The sequence below is a fragment of the Ambystoma mexicanum genome, chromosome 2p, assembly GCF_040938575.1.
Source record: "Ambystoma mexicanum isolate Mex_15411 chromosome 2p, UKY_AmexF1_1, whole genome shotgun sequence".
Taxonomy (NCBI): Eukaryota; Metazoa; Chordata; class Amphibia; order Caudata; family Ambystomatidae; genus Ambystoma; species Ambystoma mexicanum.
Genome location: NC_090923.1, coordinates 874,281,360 through 874,295,458, shown reverse-complemented (window position 1 = coordinate 874,295,458; position 14,099 = coordinate 874,281,360). Strand labels below are relative to the sequence as shown.

The following is a 14,099-nucleotide window of genomic DNA, read 5'->3' as shown; positions in this document are numbered from 1 at the left end:
TCTGAGCTTCTGTGTTGTGTGGGACTCCTGCAAATTCAGTGAGCAGCCCAGCTTGTGCAGCAGTGAGCAGGTGTTTCGAGATGCAGTACACATGATTGATGTTGGCGAAGTGAGTGGCGTGGTTCCCAGTGAGTTTCAGCAGGATTTGAGTATCATCAGCAAAGTTTGTGTAATGGATCCCAAGACTATCGAGGTGGTCATAGAGTGGGTGAGATATAGGACCCCTGAGGAACACCGTAAATCACAGGAATGGGGTCAGCAGTTTCAGAGCCAGCAAAGACCCTGGAGCAACGCTTGCTGGGAAAGGATTTGATCCATCTGGCAGCTTGTCTGGAGAAATTGAATTTAGTGGCGAGGAGATGGCACAGAATGTCATGGTTCGACAAGATCAAAGGCCGCCGAGAGGTCAAGAAGGAGGAGGATGGAGTGTTCTCCAGCGTCGCAAATAGCATCAATCTGGATCTTGAGGATGAAGGCGGCAGGCTCTGTACTGTGTCTGGGACTGAAGCCGAATTGGCGGGAGTCAAGAAGGCAGTAGTTTCCTAAGTGAGCTTGGAGTTGGGTGTAAGCAGGGCAGTCAAGAATTAAGAGCAGGTAGGGTACTGTGGTGATCGGTTGGTAGTTCGTGTTAAGGGTGGGGTCAAGAAATGGTTTCTTGAATAAGGAGTTGACCCAGGCTTCTTTGATGGCTAGGGGAACAGAACTAGAGTCAAAAGAGGCCTTTAAGAATTTGGAGATGATGGGAGCCAGGGGCTCAGCGCACATTTTGATGATTTGATCGGAGGAGGATACTTGGGCGAAATCGAAAGGGGGTGGCGAGTGGGAGTACTTCAGGGAAAGAAGGAGAGGGAGATTTCGCAGAAAGAAAGAATATCCTCAAGAAATCCTTTCTCAGCTTGGTTGTTTTGACAGTCAGTGCCGATTGGACAGTGGTACACCGGGTTTGATCCATGTGAAAGCTAAAGGGGAGCTGGGTATTTGAGTTCTTTCAAGATTTTAAAGAGCTCCTTGGTGTTTGACCTGGCATCCCCGATTCTGGTATTGTAGATGCAGGCTTTTGTGGTTATAATGGCAGCTTTGCATGTTTTAGACAGGGATAGGACAAGTTTCATTGTGTGCAGTGGAGGGGTTCTTTCTCCAAAGGTATTCTTGTGCCCTTTTCTGTTTTCATAAGGTGATTAGTTCTTTGGTGAACCAATTGTGGATAGAGGGTGCTGTTTGGAGTGTAGTTTTGAGAGGTGCATGAAGGTCAAGACTGTATAGTAGTAGGTTGTTGTAGGCAACAAGGATGTTATCTGGGTTGTTGCAGTCAGGCAGAGTAGCGAGGGGTGAGGTGTGAGGTGATGGTGGGAGGTGATGGTGGGTTGAGTGTGCCTGGAGGTTATGGGGAGGTGAACTGTGTGCTTGCGGTACCCAATGGGAGGAGGAATTTGATCAGTGAGTGAGCCGTCCATGGTCAATAGCGGTGACTGTGATGGGTATGTTGAGATGCATGATCCAATCAAGGATTTTGGCCTTTGATTGCGTAGGGGAGCTAACTGCTTACGTGAGGCACATCTCCTGTAGAGTGGCAGAGAGAGGTGTGGCCTTGGTGTTGGCAGTGTCATTAAAGCTGAGGTTGCAATATCTGAGAAGTAAGAAGAACAAGTTACTTTCTTACCTGGTAACGTTCTTTCGATGGGATGGTCCGACGACGTATTCCATATCTATGACAGGTAATGTCCACAGCTGTGCTGCTTCGGAAAATCTTCGGCGTCTGCGTCCTGCTTCGATGACGTCAATGCGCCGCCCCCGAGGACCTCCTCCAATGGCCGACGTCACCAGATGTGATAAGTAGGACGCACAACACCCGTAGCCTCAGTTGTAGTTTTTTCCCCCAGAACGTGTGACACCAGTTTTCTGTCAGTCAGACACACAAGGCCTTGCGGAACGCAAGCTGCAATCGCAAAAGAAATTCTACAGCAGGGAAGGTAGGGATGGAGCGATATGGAATACATTGTCGGACCATCCCATCGAAAGAACGTTACCAGGTAAGAAAGTAACTTGTTCTTCGAGGGGATTGGGTCCTCCGACGTATTCCATATCTATGACAGACTCCCAAAGCAGTACCAAGCAAGGAGGTGGAAAAAGAATTTAGAACACAAATTTAGCATGCCCAATCGAATTGCGGAATAAAGGACTGCCTTGCCAAAGGCCAGATCCCGCCCTCGGATGGAATCGAGGGAGTAGTGACGTACACAAGTATGTACTGAAGCCCAGGTGGCTGCATCACAGATGTGACGAATAGGAACATCCCTCTGCAGGGCAGTAGACGCAGCCACTCCCCTGGTAGAATGGGCCCGCAAGCCAGCCGGAAGGGTCCTTACCCGCCAAGCAGTAACACTCGGAGATAGCTAAAATAATCCAACGAGACAAAGTCTGTTTCGTCACAGCTTGTCCCAAACGCTTTCCAGCGTAACCAATGAAAAGCTGATAGTCCACTCTGACCCGGGACATGCGCGAAATATAAAAGCTCAACGCTCTCCTAGGATCAAGCCTATGGAGCCTCTCCTCTTCCTTACCAGGATGTGGAGGAGGATAGAACGCCGGAAGAACAACCTTCTGGCTCAAATGAAATTCCGAAACCACCTTCGGAAGAAAGAAAGGACGACCTCTAACGATAACCCTGTCCTTATGAAACACAGTGAAGGGTGGCTTTAGCTGAAAGTGCCTGTAACTCACTCACTCTGCAAGCGGAAGTAACTGCAACCAAAAACACAGTTTTCAGAGTTAACAGTCTCAAAGGGCAAGAATGCAAAGGCTCAAACGGAGCACCCATAAGAAACTTAAGAACAAGGTTCAAATCCCAACCAGGCACCATAAAAGGTGACGGAGGGAACACATTAGTGAGCCCTTTCAAAAACTGATAAATTAGCGGAATCTTAAAATAGGAACATTCTTCAGACGAGCGCTTAAATATGGACAGCGCCGCCTGGTAACCTTTAATAGTCCCCACTTGCAAGCCCCTGTGGGCCAAGGAAAGCAAAAAAGACAACCATGGGAATGTCACACTCAAAAGGATCCACATTCTTAACTCTGCACCAGTTGCAGAACTTTCTCCAACAGCAACGGTACAGAGGCTTTGTAGCCGGCCGCCTGGCCGAGAGCAACACCTCCATCACGTCTTCAGGGAGGTCCCAATCCTTATACCTCAACCTTACAGAAACCAAGCGTGAAGGTTGAGGGATCTGACCTCTGGATGGAGAACCTGTTCACCCACACGTGGAGCAGATCGTCTCGGTAGGGAAGACGACGTGGAGGGCAGATGGACAAGTCAAGGTGGTCCGGGTACCACGTCCTCCGGGCCCAAGCCGGAGCAATGAGGATCATCCGGGAACCGAACCTCCGCAGTACTTGCGGGATGACGGGGACTGGAGGAAACGAATACAGCAGTGGGAATGACCACTCCAACACAAACTCGTCTCCTAAGGCTCCTTTTGGAGGAAATTCCTGCGAGCAGAACCTTTCGCACTTCCGGTTGACACTGGAGGTGAAGAAATCCACTTGAGGGGTCCCCCAAAGGGCGAAGATCTCCAGGAGAATCTCCTGAGCCAGCTCCCACTCGTGAGAGATCGCGCTCTGCCTGCTCAGAGCGTCCGCCGTCTCGTTGTCGTCTCCGGCCAGATGGCCAGCCGAGATCGAAACTTCCTGCTGGATGGCCCAGAACTCTAGCTGCATCGCCTCCCTTCACAGAGGAAGTGACCCTGCCCCCCCCCCCTCCTTTTTGTTGAGGTAGTGCATGGCCACCGTGTTGTCCGTTAGAATCAGGAGACTCTTTCTTCGCACAGTCGGCAGAAAAGCCTTAAGGGCTAGCCTGATGGCCCTCAGCTCTAACAGATTGATATGGAGTCTGGACTCCGACAGAGACCAACGACCGCTGACTGTCAACTCGTTGGCATGAGCTCCCCATCCCGTGAGGGATGCGTCCGTCACGATCGTCACCTCCGGCCAGGGCAGCCAAAATGGGGCCCCCTTCATCAGATTGCCTTCGACGGCCCACCACAGAAGGTCCTGGGCGACCGAGGGCAGCACCTGAACAGGGACCGACATCCTGCCGGAGGACTGAGACCACTGGAGCTTGAGTGCCCATTGCAAAGATCTCATCCACAAACTGGCATCTGGTACCAGAAGAATGCAGGATGCCATGAGGCCGAGCAGTCTCAAGAACTCGGACACTGGGAGAGTCTGGGCAAGCTGAAACTTGTGCACCATCTGCTGAATGTGAAGAGCCCTCACCCGGGGAGGAAAACACTGCCCCAGGGATGTGTCGAGCACTGCTCCGATGTACTGGAGCCGCTGTGGTAGTGTCAAATGGGACTTCTTTAAATTGAGGGAGAAGCCCAGCGTGTGAAGGGAGTGGCAGGTGACGGACAGATGATCCAGGACTTGCTCGGGAGAGCTTCCCCTGATCAACCAATCGTCCAGGTAGGGGAAGATGTGAATCCCCCCCTTTCCTGAGATGTGCTGCCACCACCACCATGAGCTTGGTGAAAACCCTCGGGCGGAGGTCAATCCGAACGGCAGGACCCGAAACTGAAAGTGCGAGTCGCCAACCGCGAAAATCAGGTACTTCTTGTGCTTGGGATGGATCGGCACATGGAAGTAGGCGTCCTTGAGGTCGAGAGACACCAACCAATCCTGAAGTTGAAGGGCCTGGAGGACTTGAGAGAGAGTAACCATCTTGAACTTGTCCTTCCTGAGGAGTTTGTTCAAACTGCGCAAGTCCATGATAGGTCTCAATCCCCCGTCTTTCATCGAAATAAAAAAATAAGGGGAATACGATCCCTTGTTCCTCTCCGCTACAGGCACCAGTTCTATGGCGCCTTTCTCCAGCAGGGCTTGAACTTCCTGCGCAAGGAGCGGATCCGGACTCTTCAAAGAGAGGTTCCCAGGTGGATTGTCGTGAGGCCTCTGCCGAAAAGGAAGACAGTAGCCGTGGGTTATGATCTCCAGAACCCACACATCTGAAGTAATGGCACGCCACTCTACAAGATGCTGCGCCAGCCTTCCCCCCAACCGGCGAACCATGGGACCTGGCCGCATGACTGAGTGGTAGCGGCTGCGGCGTTACCTGAGGGCAAAGAGGCAACTGCCCGAGCGGCCTTGGCACCTCGAGTACCTTGTTTTCCACCTCTGACACTCTTCGGGTGGCCTCTTTGACTGACAGCTCCTCTTGCTTTACTGAAGGATGAGTAATAGCGAAAGGAACCTCCCCTCCATTGTTGTCCCCTAGGACGTAAAGGCGGAGGTTGTCGAACTACAGCGCCCAACGACTTCGCTGCAGCTTTGGAGTTCTGCAACCTCTCAAGGCTCTCGTCAGCCTTGCTGCCAAAAAGATGTTCACCGTCAAAGGGCATGTTGAGGAGCCGGGACTGCACATCAGGAGCGAACCCAGACTTCCGCAACCACGCAAACGGCGTATTACGGTGCTCGCCGCCATGGACCGGCTGACACAATCTGCCATGTCCAAACCCACCTGAACGGCCTCACACATGGCATCCTTGCCATCCTGAACCATAGCAAGGAAACCGTCCCCTCCGGGAGTTTGTTCAGCTGCTAATGCAACACAGTTCCACAGAGTGTGTGTGAAACGAGACAAGGAACATGTGGAGTTGGCCACCTGAAGCGCCATACCCACTGAAGAAAACACTTTCTTCGCCCAGCCGTCAAAACGTTTGTCGTCCCTATCCAGAGGGATGGTAGGATCCAACGCCTGCTTTGCCGGGGCCGTAGCCGCCTGCACCACCAAACTCTCCAGAGTGGGGTGCCTGGACAAGTAGCAGGGGTCGCTACTGGCTGGACGGTATTTTCGCGACAAGGATCTGCCCACTGCCTGGAGACTCTCCGGAGCAGTCCAAGCCGCCGCCACCCTTCTCTGCAGAGCCATATGAAACGGCAGTACCGGGTCAGTGGGGGGACCAAGATCAAGGATGTCTGAGATCATCCTGAACGAACTCCCCTGGGGGAGCCGGCCATCCCAAGTACTTGGTGACCTGAGACATAAGGCGCCGGTACGAAGAATCGGCATGAGTGCCAGGCTCCGGCCTATAAAACTCCACCTCCGCAGAGGTGTCCAGTCCACTGGCATCATGCAGTGACTGCCTCAGGTCATCAACTGGATATGGCCCGAGAGAAGCTCATCTGGTACCGTAACCCGAACCAAGCCTTAATCAGAGCCTTCATCACCCTCTGAAATGTACTCCAGGCGGTGAGAGGAAGACACCTGGGGACCAAAGCTATGCCTGAATTTAGCCAGAGCCTTTCTAGGGGCTAACACCGTGCCACGGGGCCCCTCCGACACCACCGCCTGGAAAGGCGTCGAGGGCGCCGAACGATTCGGCGCAGAGAGAATCGGCATCGACGTCGAGCGAATCGGCGTTGACGTCAGCTGCAGCGTCGCCAGCATCGACGGCGTCGACACAGGCCTCGAAGCCGGAGCTCCGAGCGCTGCTCTCGACAACCTAGGCGCCGACAGCGTCAACGACCCCCTCGGAGGCAGAGCCTCGAGAGAAATTGTCGGCGACCTCGGCGCCACAGGCGTCGACGTCTTCCTCGAAGACGGCACAGGATCACGCGGTCTTAAACGCGTCGAGGACCAGGACCTGGAACGGGCATGGCGAAAACGGCTACCTTTATCCGAGCGGGACCTTTCCTGCGAGCCGTGCTGAGCCAGGGGCGCTGCACGGTTCAATGTTGGTTTCGTCCAACGCCTCTGCATGTCCCATGCCGGACATGACAGCAGGGCCCATATATATAGCAACGCTGAGCCAAGTTCCACCCTTTCTCCCTAGCACTCGGACACCGAGGGACCGCAAACCCCAAGAGGGAATTTGTGGAGGAACGTCCATCAGAAACAATTTTACTGAGAGGTAGATAATTTGTCCTGCTAATTGACCACCCGAAGGCGTACGAGCGGTGTCTCTCGACCGGTGCCGACCGACCCCACTCGGAGGCGCGGTTGGACCAGTGCCCTGCGATTCAAGAATCGCTAACATCTGCTTTCCGAAGGAAGCCCATTCCTCCAGTGTCGCTTGCATGGTGGGATAAGCAACCCGCCGATGGGCGGAGTCCTCGGAAGAGGACGGGGAAGGCGACCGATGCCGGCGCTTCCGGGAATGCCTCGAAGAGGTGGAGGAGTGGCGAGACCGACTCCTGGAAGGAGACCCACTGGACTTCCGACGATGACGCGGAGAGTCGCCTCTCGAGTCATCCGTCGACAGCCCCGTAGTCCTCGACTTCGGGGTTTTAGACACCGGACCTACCGACAACTTCTTCTTGCTCTCCCTCAAGGCTTTGCCGTGAGCAACTGGCAGTCGACACAGTCGTCCGTATCGTGGGCCTCCCCGAGGCACCAGAGGCAGGCGTCGTGCGAGTCCGTGACCGACATCTTGGACCACAGTCCCCGCATTTCTTGAAGCCCGGATGCGAGGTTGAAGACGAAGTAGACATCGTCACAAACAGGTTTTCACAAAAACCAAACAAGTTCAATGAACCGAGAAGAATACAGCAAACTCCAAAGAGTCGAGGCGTACCGAGATTCACAAAGCGAACACGTTTGTGGAAAAAACGCAACTGAGGCTACGGGCGTTGTGCGTCCTACTTATCACATCGTGTGACGTCAGCCGTCGGAGGAGGTCCTCGGGGACGGCACATCGACGTCATCGACGCAGGACGCAGACGCCGAAGATTTTCCGAAGCAGCACAGCTGTGGACATTACCCGACATAGATATGGAATACGGAGGAGGACCCAATCCCCTCGAATTTAGTATTGGGTTTGATAAGAGGTGTGAGGAGATGGGGGATATCAGTGTCTGGGGAGTTAGAGTGACTGGGCTGACGGTAGAAGAGGAGGAAGTTGGTGGTTTGGTGGCTGGGTTCCAGTTTCGTGAGCAGACATTCAGTCTTGCAGAGGCTGAATGGGGGAGGCTCTAATGGGTATGTTGGATTTGGAGAGGATGACAACTCCTCCACCCGATTGGGTTGGTCTGTCAGATCGCTGGATGGCGTATTCTGGGGGAATGGCTAGAGATAGCGTGTGGACGCCAGCATTGTGCAGCCAAGTTTTGTTAATGGTAAGCAAGTCAAGATCTTTTTGTGGTAGTAAGTCTTATACCTCTTGTGAGTGGGCGCTGAGTGATTGCGCATTAATGAGGGCACAGGAAAGGGTAGTAAGGGTGGGGGTTGAGGGGTCAACAGGTGTAGATTTGGTGGGGTTTGCGAGAGGTGGCACTGTACAAGGCGAGGCAATGGTCGGCTAACGCAGGCATCTAATAACTTGTTTCTGTATGGACCACAGCAAGGTAGGTTAGTAGAGAAATGAGTGCATGTGCGTAGTTCGCTGAAGTCTAGATTGTCCTAACCAGGGGGGGTGGTGGCGTGCAGTGTTGGCCTTTGTGCTTGGCTGATGTGGAGGTGTTAGGCATAGCAAAGCAAGGCATGAGGGCCTGGGCACTGGTGCATCATGGTGGGTAATCAAGTGTGGCAATGCGCTATTCGGGGGCTTTGAGAGTGCTGGGTTGCATTCAGTGGGTGATTGACAGAGAAGTAACGGGGGAGGAAGGGAGTGGGCTTAGGTTGAGGAATGGGGTTGCTACGGGGTCCTACATGGCAGGAGTGCGCCTAAGAGAAGTGTGGCATAGGTTGCTGTAACTAAGGATGCTTGCCTGGGTATTATTTTGGCAGGAGGTGGGATAGTGCCCCACTATGATTCTATTCAGGCAATCGTCAGTGTTAATCACAAAAAGCATGGGGGGTCTGTGTAGTGATTTGGAGGTGCAGGTATTTATGGTAACCTTTCATTGTTTTCCTTGTTAGGGTCCTACAGAAACTGTAATGCTCATAGCGATATGTACTTTGCATAAGGTAGTGCAAAGATTGTCCACAGTGTGTAGTTACCTTGTATGAACAAACAAGGGCCTGCGGTTGTTAAACACTAATGTATAATTGCATGAGGTAATGCAAATTCCTGGCAAGTTTCTCAATGCCCAATGTAATAGTGAGAGGTAATGCAAGATTTCTCAACGCACAATGTATCTTGCATAAGTAATGCAAGACTTCTGTTCTCACCATAGTATGGTTTATTAAAGGCACTTTGTGCAATGAGTGAGATGTGCACAGTTCATAGCCTCATCGGCACAGAGTCCCAAAAGCAATCAGTGGAGAAGAAGCAGAAGGAGTCGAGGATCATTTACCCTACTCCCCCTTCCCATCCACAAACCTTACCTGACCCTCTTTCCAGTTACCCTACTTCCCCGTAACTACCCAATCCAGTGGACCCTAACCCTCTTTTCCCAACATGTTGAGGTGGCCTGTGTACTGTTACAGTGCAGACGCCAAGACCCTACGGGGAGGCAGGAGTTTGTGCTGCATCTGCGTAAGGACCAGAGGAGTCGCAACACTTGGTAAACAGTTCAGAGTAGTCTAATAGGGGTAACATCCACCACTTTTGATCATTTCAACATGCCTGAGAATGACATAGCCACATATTTGGCACCAATGCAGCATTTTGACAGATTTAATTTTCAGTAGCCTTGACCACACAACTGGCAGATCAAGCTGCAAGATACTTAGTTATCCCACTTTTCTAGAGAAATATTGTAATTTATCAAATAAAATGTACAACTTACCTTGGTACTCGGGATCCACACCAGATAACTGAATGCCAGGTAAACCGTTGTCTTCCTTCTCACCCACAACTGTCTGTGAGCCAGCCACAAGTACAAGGTACTCACTAAAAAACACAAATGAGTACCTCTTATTTGTAGCAAAGAGATTTTCTTATTAGAGTACATATTAACCATTTGTTTCTAGAGTGAGTCCAAAGATAAGTTACTTATCAACTAGTCAACACAACTGACAAAAGATCAGCATTAAATTAACAGCACTCTGTGTAATGCATCTATATAACAAAACACATGTTCAGAGACAACAGGTAATGAGCTGTGTCAAAAATTAAACTATTTTTGATAAGAAAATAACATGTCTCAGAGAAGATGTAACTCGAGATGAGGGCAAGCACTTGTACACAAATCCCAGAGCATTGGTACTGAAGTGCACAAGTTAAGACTTCAAATCCTTAACAAGTTCAAATGGTTCTTGCACCAATTTCACCATACATCCAATGAGTCTTAAAGAAATGGTTGAATTTGGAACGAAGAGTACAACAGTAATTTTGTTAATTTGTATTTACAGCTAACTTTAGTTCTATTTCTTCAGATGTATGGGAAGTATATGTATCCTCAAGTCACAAGGAGAAGTAAAGTTATAACCATGTTGCTTAGCCAAATGAAAGATACATACCTTCAGAAAAGTTCACTCTAATGGACACTTGGTTTCCTTTTCACATTCTGGAGCCCAAAAGAACCATTTACTTACCGCTGGTAATGTTCTTTCCCATTGATGTTCGTACACTCGATTCATCATCGTCTCATCAATGATAGACTCCCATTGTAGTACATATGGCTAGATGAATGGGGAGAGCAAGAGGACACCACCTATACAAGAAAACTCTGGCAGACCATCCTACCAAAGTGAGCGTTTTACCCTGATTGGGAAACCAAGCAGTAATGTTTGGAAAACCTTTTTCAATGAGTGCCCCCATAATCCCCCATTCTGCAGATAAAAGGCGGCAGCCAGTCCTCTGGTCTAATGAGCTCCAAGACATTCATGCACATCCTTACCAGCCAGATCGTAGCATTCCGAAATGCGTAGGACGAACCTTTGTGGCAGGATTAGTTTGGTCACAGCACGGGTACCAGCATAACCCACAAAAAGCTGGTCCTGTTACCAGACATCTCTCGGCACTGCGGCATAGTAGCAGAGTGCCCGCACCGGGTCCAGCCGATGTAAATGCTGCTCTGCCTTGGATTGATGAGGCAGAGGATCAAAGACAGGAAGATGGAACTTTTAAAAGAGATGTAAATCCGGGACTAACTTCGGAATGAAGGACATGGATTTGGAGGAGGGAAGAGACATCACCTAAACCAGAAAACTATGGAGGACTTCCCTGCCAAAACATGTGTGCCCTAAAACGGAACACGGGCAGTAATGTGAGCAAATTGTTTGCAGAGAACAACAAATTACTTCGCTGTCTGTAATGTTCTTTCTGCTGAAATTTCCTTGCACTAATTCCTCATCTATGACACCTAACAACCAGCGCCAGCTGCTCTTCGGAAACATTTCCGCAGCCAGGGGCGCTGCACGGTTCAATGTTGGTTTCGTCCAACGCCTCTGCATGTCCCATGCCGGACATGACAGCAGGGCCCATATATATAGCGACGCTGAGCCAAGTTCCACCCTTTCTCCCTAGCACTCGGACACTGAGGGACCGCAAACCCCAAGAGGGAATTTGTGGAGGAACGTCCATCAGAAACAATTTTACTGAGAGGTAGATAATTTGTCCTGCTAATTGACTCCTCCTTCAAACAGATTCCTCATTTATGGTAGACTCCCAAAGCATTACAACGACCTGGAGGGAGGGAGGGTAGCAAGGACACTACCTAAACCAGAAAACCTGGAAGGACAGACCAGACATGGAATCCATTAATGTTTGTCTTAACAAACATGTGCAAGAAAGTTCACGTGGCTGATTGACAAATATACAGAAAAGGCACTCCCAGTTGCAGAGCTGAGGTGGTGGCCAAACCTCCGGTGGAGTGAGCCCCGAGACACTCTGGGACCTCCTTGCCAACCAGATCGTAGCATTTCAAGATGCAGAGCATGATCCGAGAGAGGGACTGCTTCATAACAGACTTTCCAGCTCAGGGTCCTGCGCAACCAATGAAAATCTGGTCATCAGTCCTGTTCTCCAGAGTCCGAGAGACGTAGAACTTGAGAGCCCGCTCCGAATTTAACCGATGGAACCAATCTTCTAGCTTGGAAGGGTGAGACGGAGCAGGCCGGGTAAAGGGGGGGTCCCACTGCCACAATGCAGTCCATCAGCGAAGATCTGGGAGGAGGAGCGGGGGGGATTGGGATCCTGTCTGACTGAGGCCCCATTTTCTGGTCCCAATTGGCTGCCAGGTGGAGCTGGAGGTGCCTCATCTTGAGGCGTGCGAGCTGGACCGTGAGCATGCAAGATGGCATCAGTCCCAGAAGGTGCTGGAACTACCATGCTGAAGTGATCGAGTTGGCCAGAAATTGCCCTATTGCCTTGAAGAGGGAGAGGAGCCTCTCGGGCGTGGGGAACACCAGCAGCACAGCCAGGTCCCAGAGCACACCAAAGAACACCAGCTCCTGGGCGGGCGTCAGCTACAACTTCTGGCGGTTGAGTGAAAACTCCAGCTGGGGATGAACACCTGCCAGCCGTTGGAAGGAGTGCACTGCCACCCCTCGGCCAAGCTGGCCCTATCCAGCCAGTCGCCCAGATAAGGGTATAAGTGATGGCCCTCCAGGCGGAGGAAACCAGCCATCGCATTCATCATCTTTGTGAACACGGGAGGGGCCGAATTGAGGCCAAAAGGCAGCACCTTGTACTGGAATTGGTATGACAATCGGGAAATGCAGAAATGTCTGATGCGACTGGTAGATGGGGACATGAAGGTACGCATCCTTGAGGTCTAGTGAATACATCCAGTCCCCTGCATATAGGGACTCAGCTATGTGTGTGGAAGTAATCCTGTAGAAGCGTTCGAGCGGTAAAGACAGGCTGGGAAATGACAGGTTCAGGACTACCATCAGGCCAGACTAAATATTCTTGGGGGCCGCAAAAATCCTGGAGTATAAACCGGAGCACCTGTCTAACTGCGGAACCGGCTCCACCAGAAGAGAGAGGCTCTACTGTCAAAGGGCCGGCACCCAATCTGAAGCTGAGGAGGAGAGAAAGGTAGAGGAAGAGGAAGACTGAAGTTTGTGGAAACTATAGAATGATCCAAGGACTCTGGAAACAACGCTTCTAGCTGTCCAGAAAGAGAGCCAGCCGGCCCCCTACAGGCAAACTGTGTTCCCCGACTGTTCCGTCACTGGTTTTTTTTGCGTCTAAGGCAGGAGCGGAGCAGAAGGAGCGGGGAAAAATGCGTAAAGTCCTCTGCTGTTTCCTCCTGTGGTCGCTGGGTGGCCTGTCAGGCCCCCATGCACCACGGTCTCGAAAGCCCTTGAAGCCCTGAAAGCTCAGGATTTGAAGTCAGTCCCACCCTTAGACTGAGGGAAGGACTTCTGCCTGGGTACGTCAGGATGGCGGTCTGCGTAGAGGACTTTTTGTCAGCTCGTCCTCGATGGACGTATGAAAAAGATCTGAACCCTCAAAAGGAAGATCCAAGATTCTCTTTTGCACATCAAAAGAGAACTTGGTGGCGTGCATCCACGCCGTCCGTGTAATCTCGAACCCCAGGTACATCCCCCTGCTGGCTGTATCGATGTGGGTGACCGAAGACTCCATGAGGTCCTGTTCACCTGCCTTAAGGGAGGCTTGCCTCTCCAGAGGGAAGTTGGGCAGGAACTCCCCCGTACTCTCGCCACAGCTTCTGGTTCACCACGGGTAGGAGGGCGTCGGCCTGCCACAAATGCAACCCGGATTTGGGGTAGCAATGCTAGCCAAAAGACTCCAGGGCTTTGTCCTCTTTTTTTTAAACTTTATTTTTGGTCTTTTCAAACATTTACATTACAAAAAGAAGAGAAAGAAATAAAATGGCAAAAACTGCGTTGTGCGGTCCCGGCACCCCTCCCTGCACCCCCCACCCCCTTTTCAGAGCGTTTCGAGTTCTTGGGTTGGCATGCATATATTGTATAGTACATATGTGGTCATTGTAAAGCAGCAGAATGTCACTGCAGGAGTTTGCGGATTAGCATTGAGGTGATGTTCAGTTTGAAGATGATAATTGACATAGGACCCCCATATGTCTGGCGGCCGAGCGTGTAGGGGCAGAGTCAAATAAAGCTCACGTCAACATCGTGGCAGTACGCCACATCCTGTAGCCGTTTGTTCGTAATGATGGGTGGACCTCTTCCGCAGGTCATGGTGACCTGTCGTCTTGCCAGTACCAGTAACAGGCCGGCCAGTCGCCTCGTCGCGGGTTGCAGGTCCCTAGTGCATCCTAACATTGTCACTGTGGGGCAGCGTTTG

At 51.3% G+C, this 14,099-nt stretch overlaps 1 protein-coding gene across 1 annotated transcript in view; it reads right to left on the bottom strand.

Moving 5' to 3' along the window:
- The window catches only part of WDR62 (WD repeat domain 62), a 2,486,568-nt gene that overhangs the window by 572,005 nt on the left and 1,900,464 nt on the right, over nt 1–14,099 (bottom strand). The window contains exon 24 of the mRNA XM_069644563.1: nt 9,667–9,770. Coding sequence (XP_069500664.1) covers nt 9,667–9,770 — 104 coding nt within the window. The remainder of the gene's footprint in view (nt 1–9,666; nt 9,771–14,099) is intronic.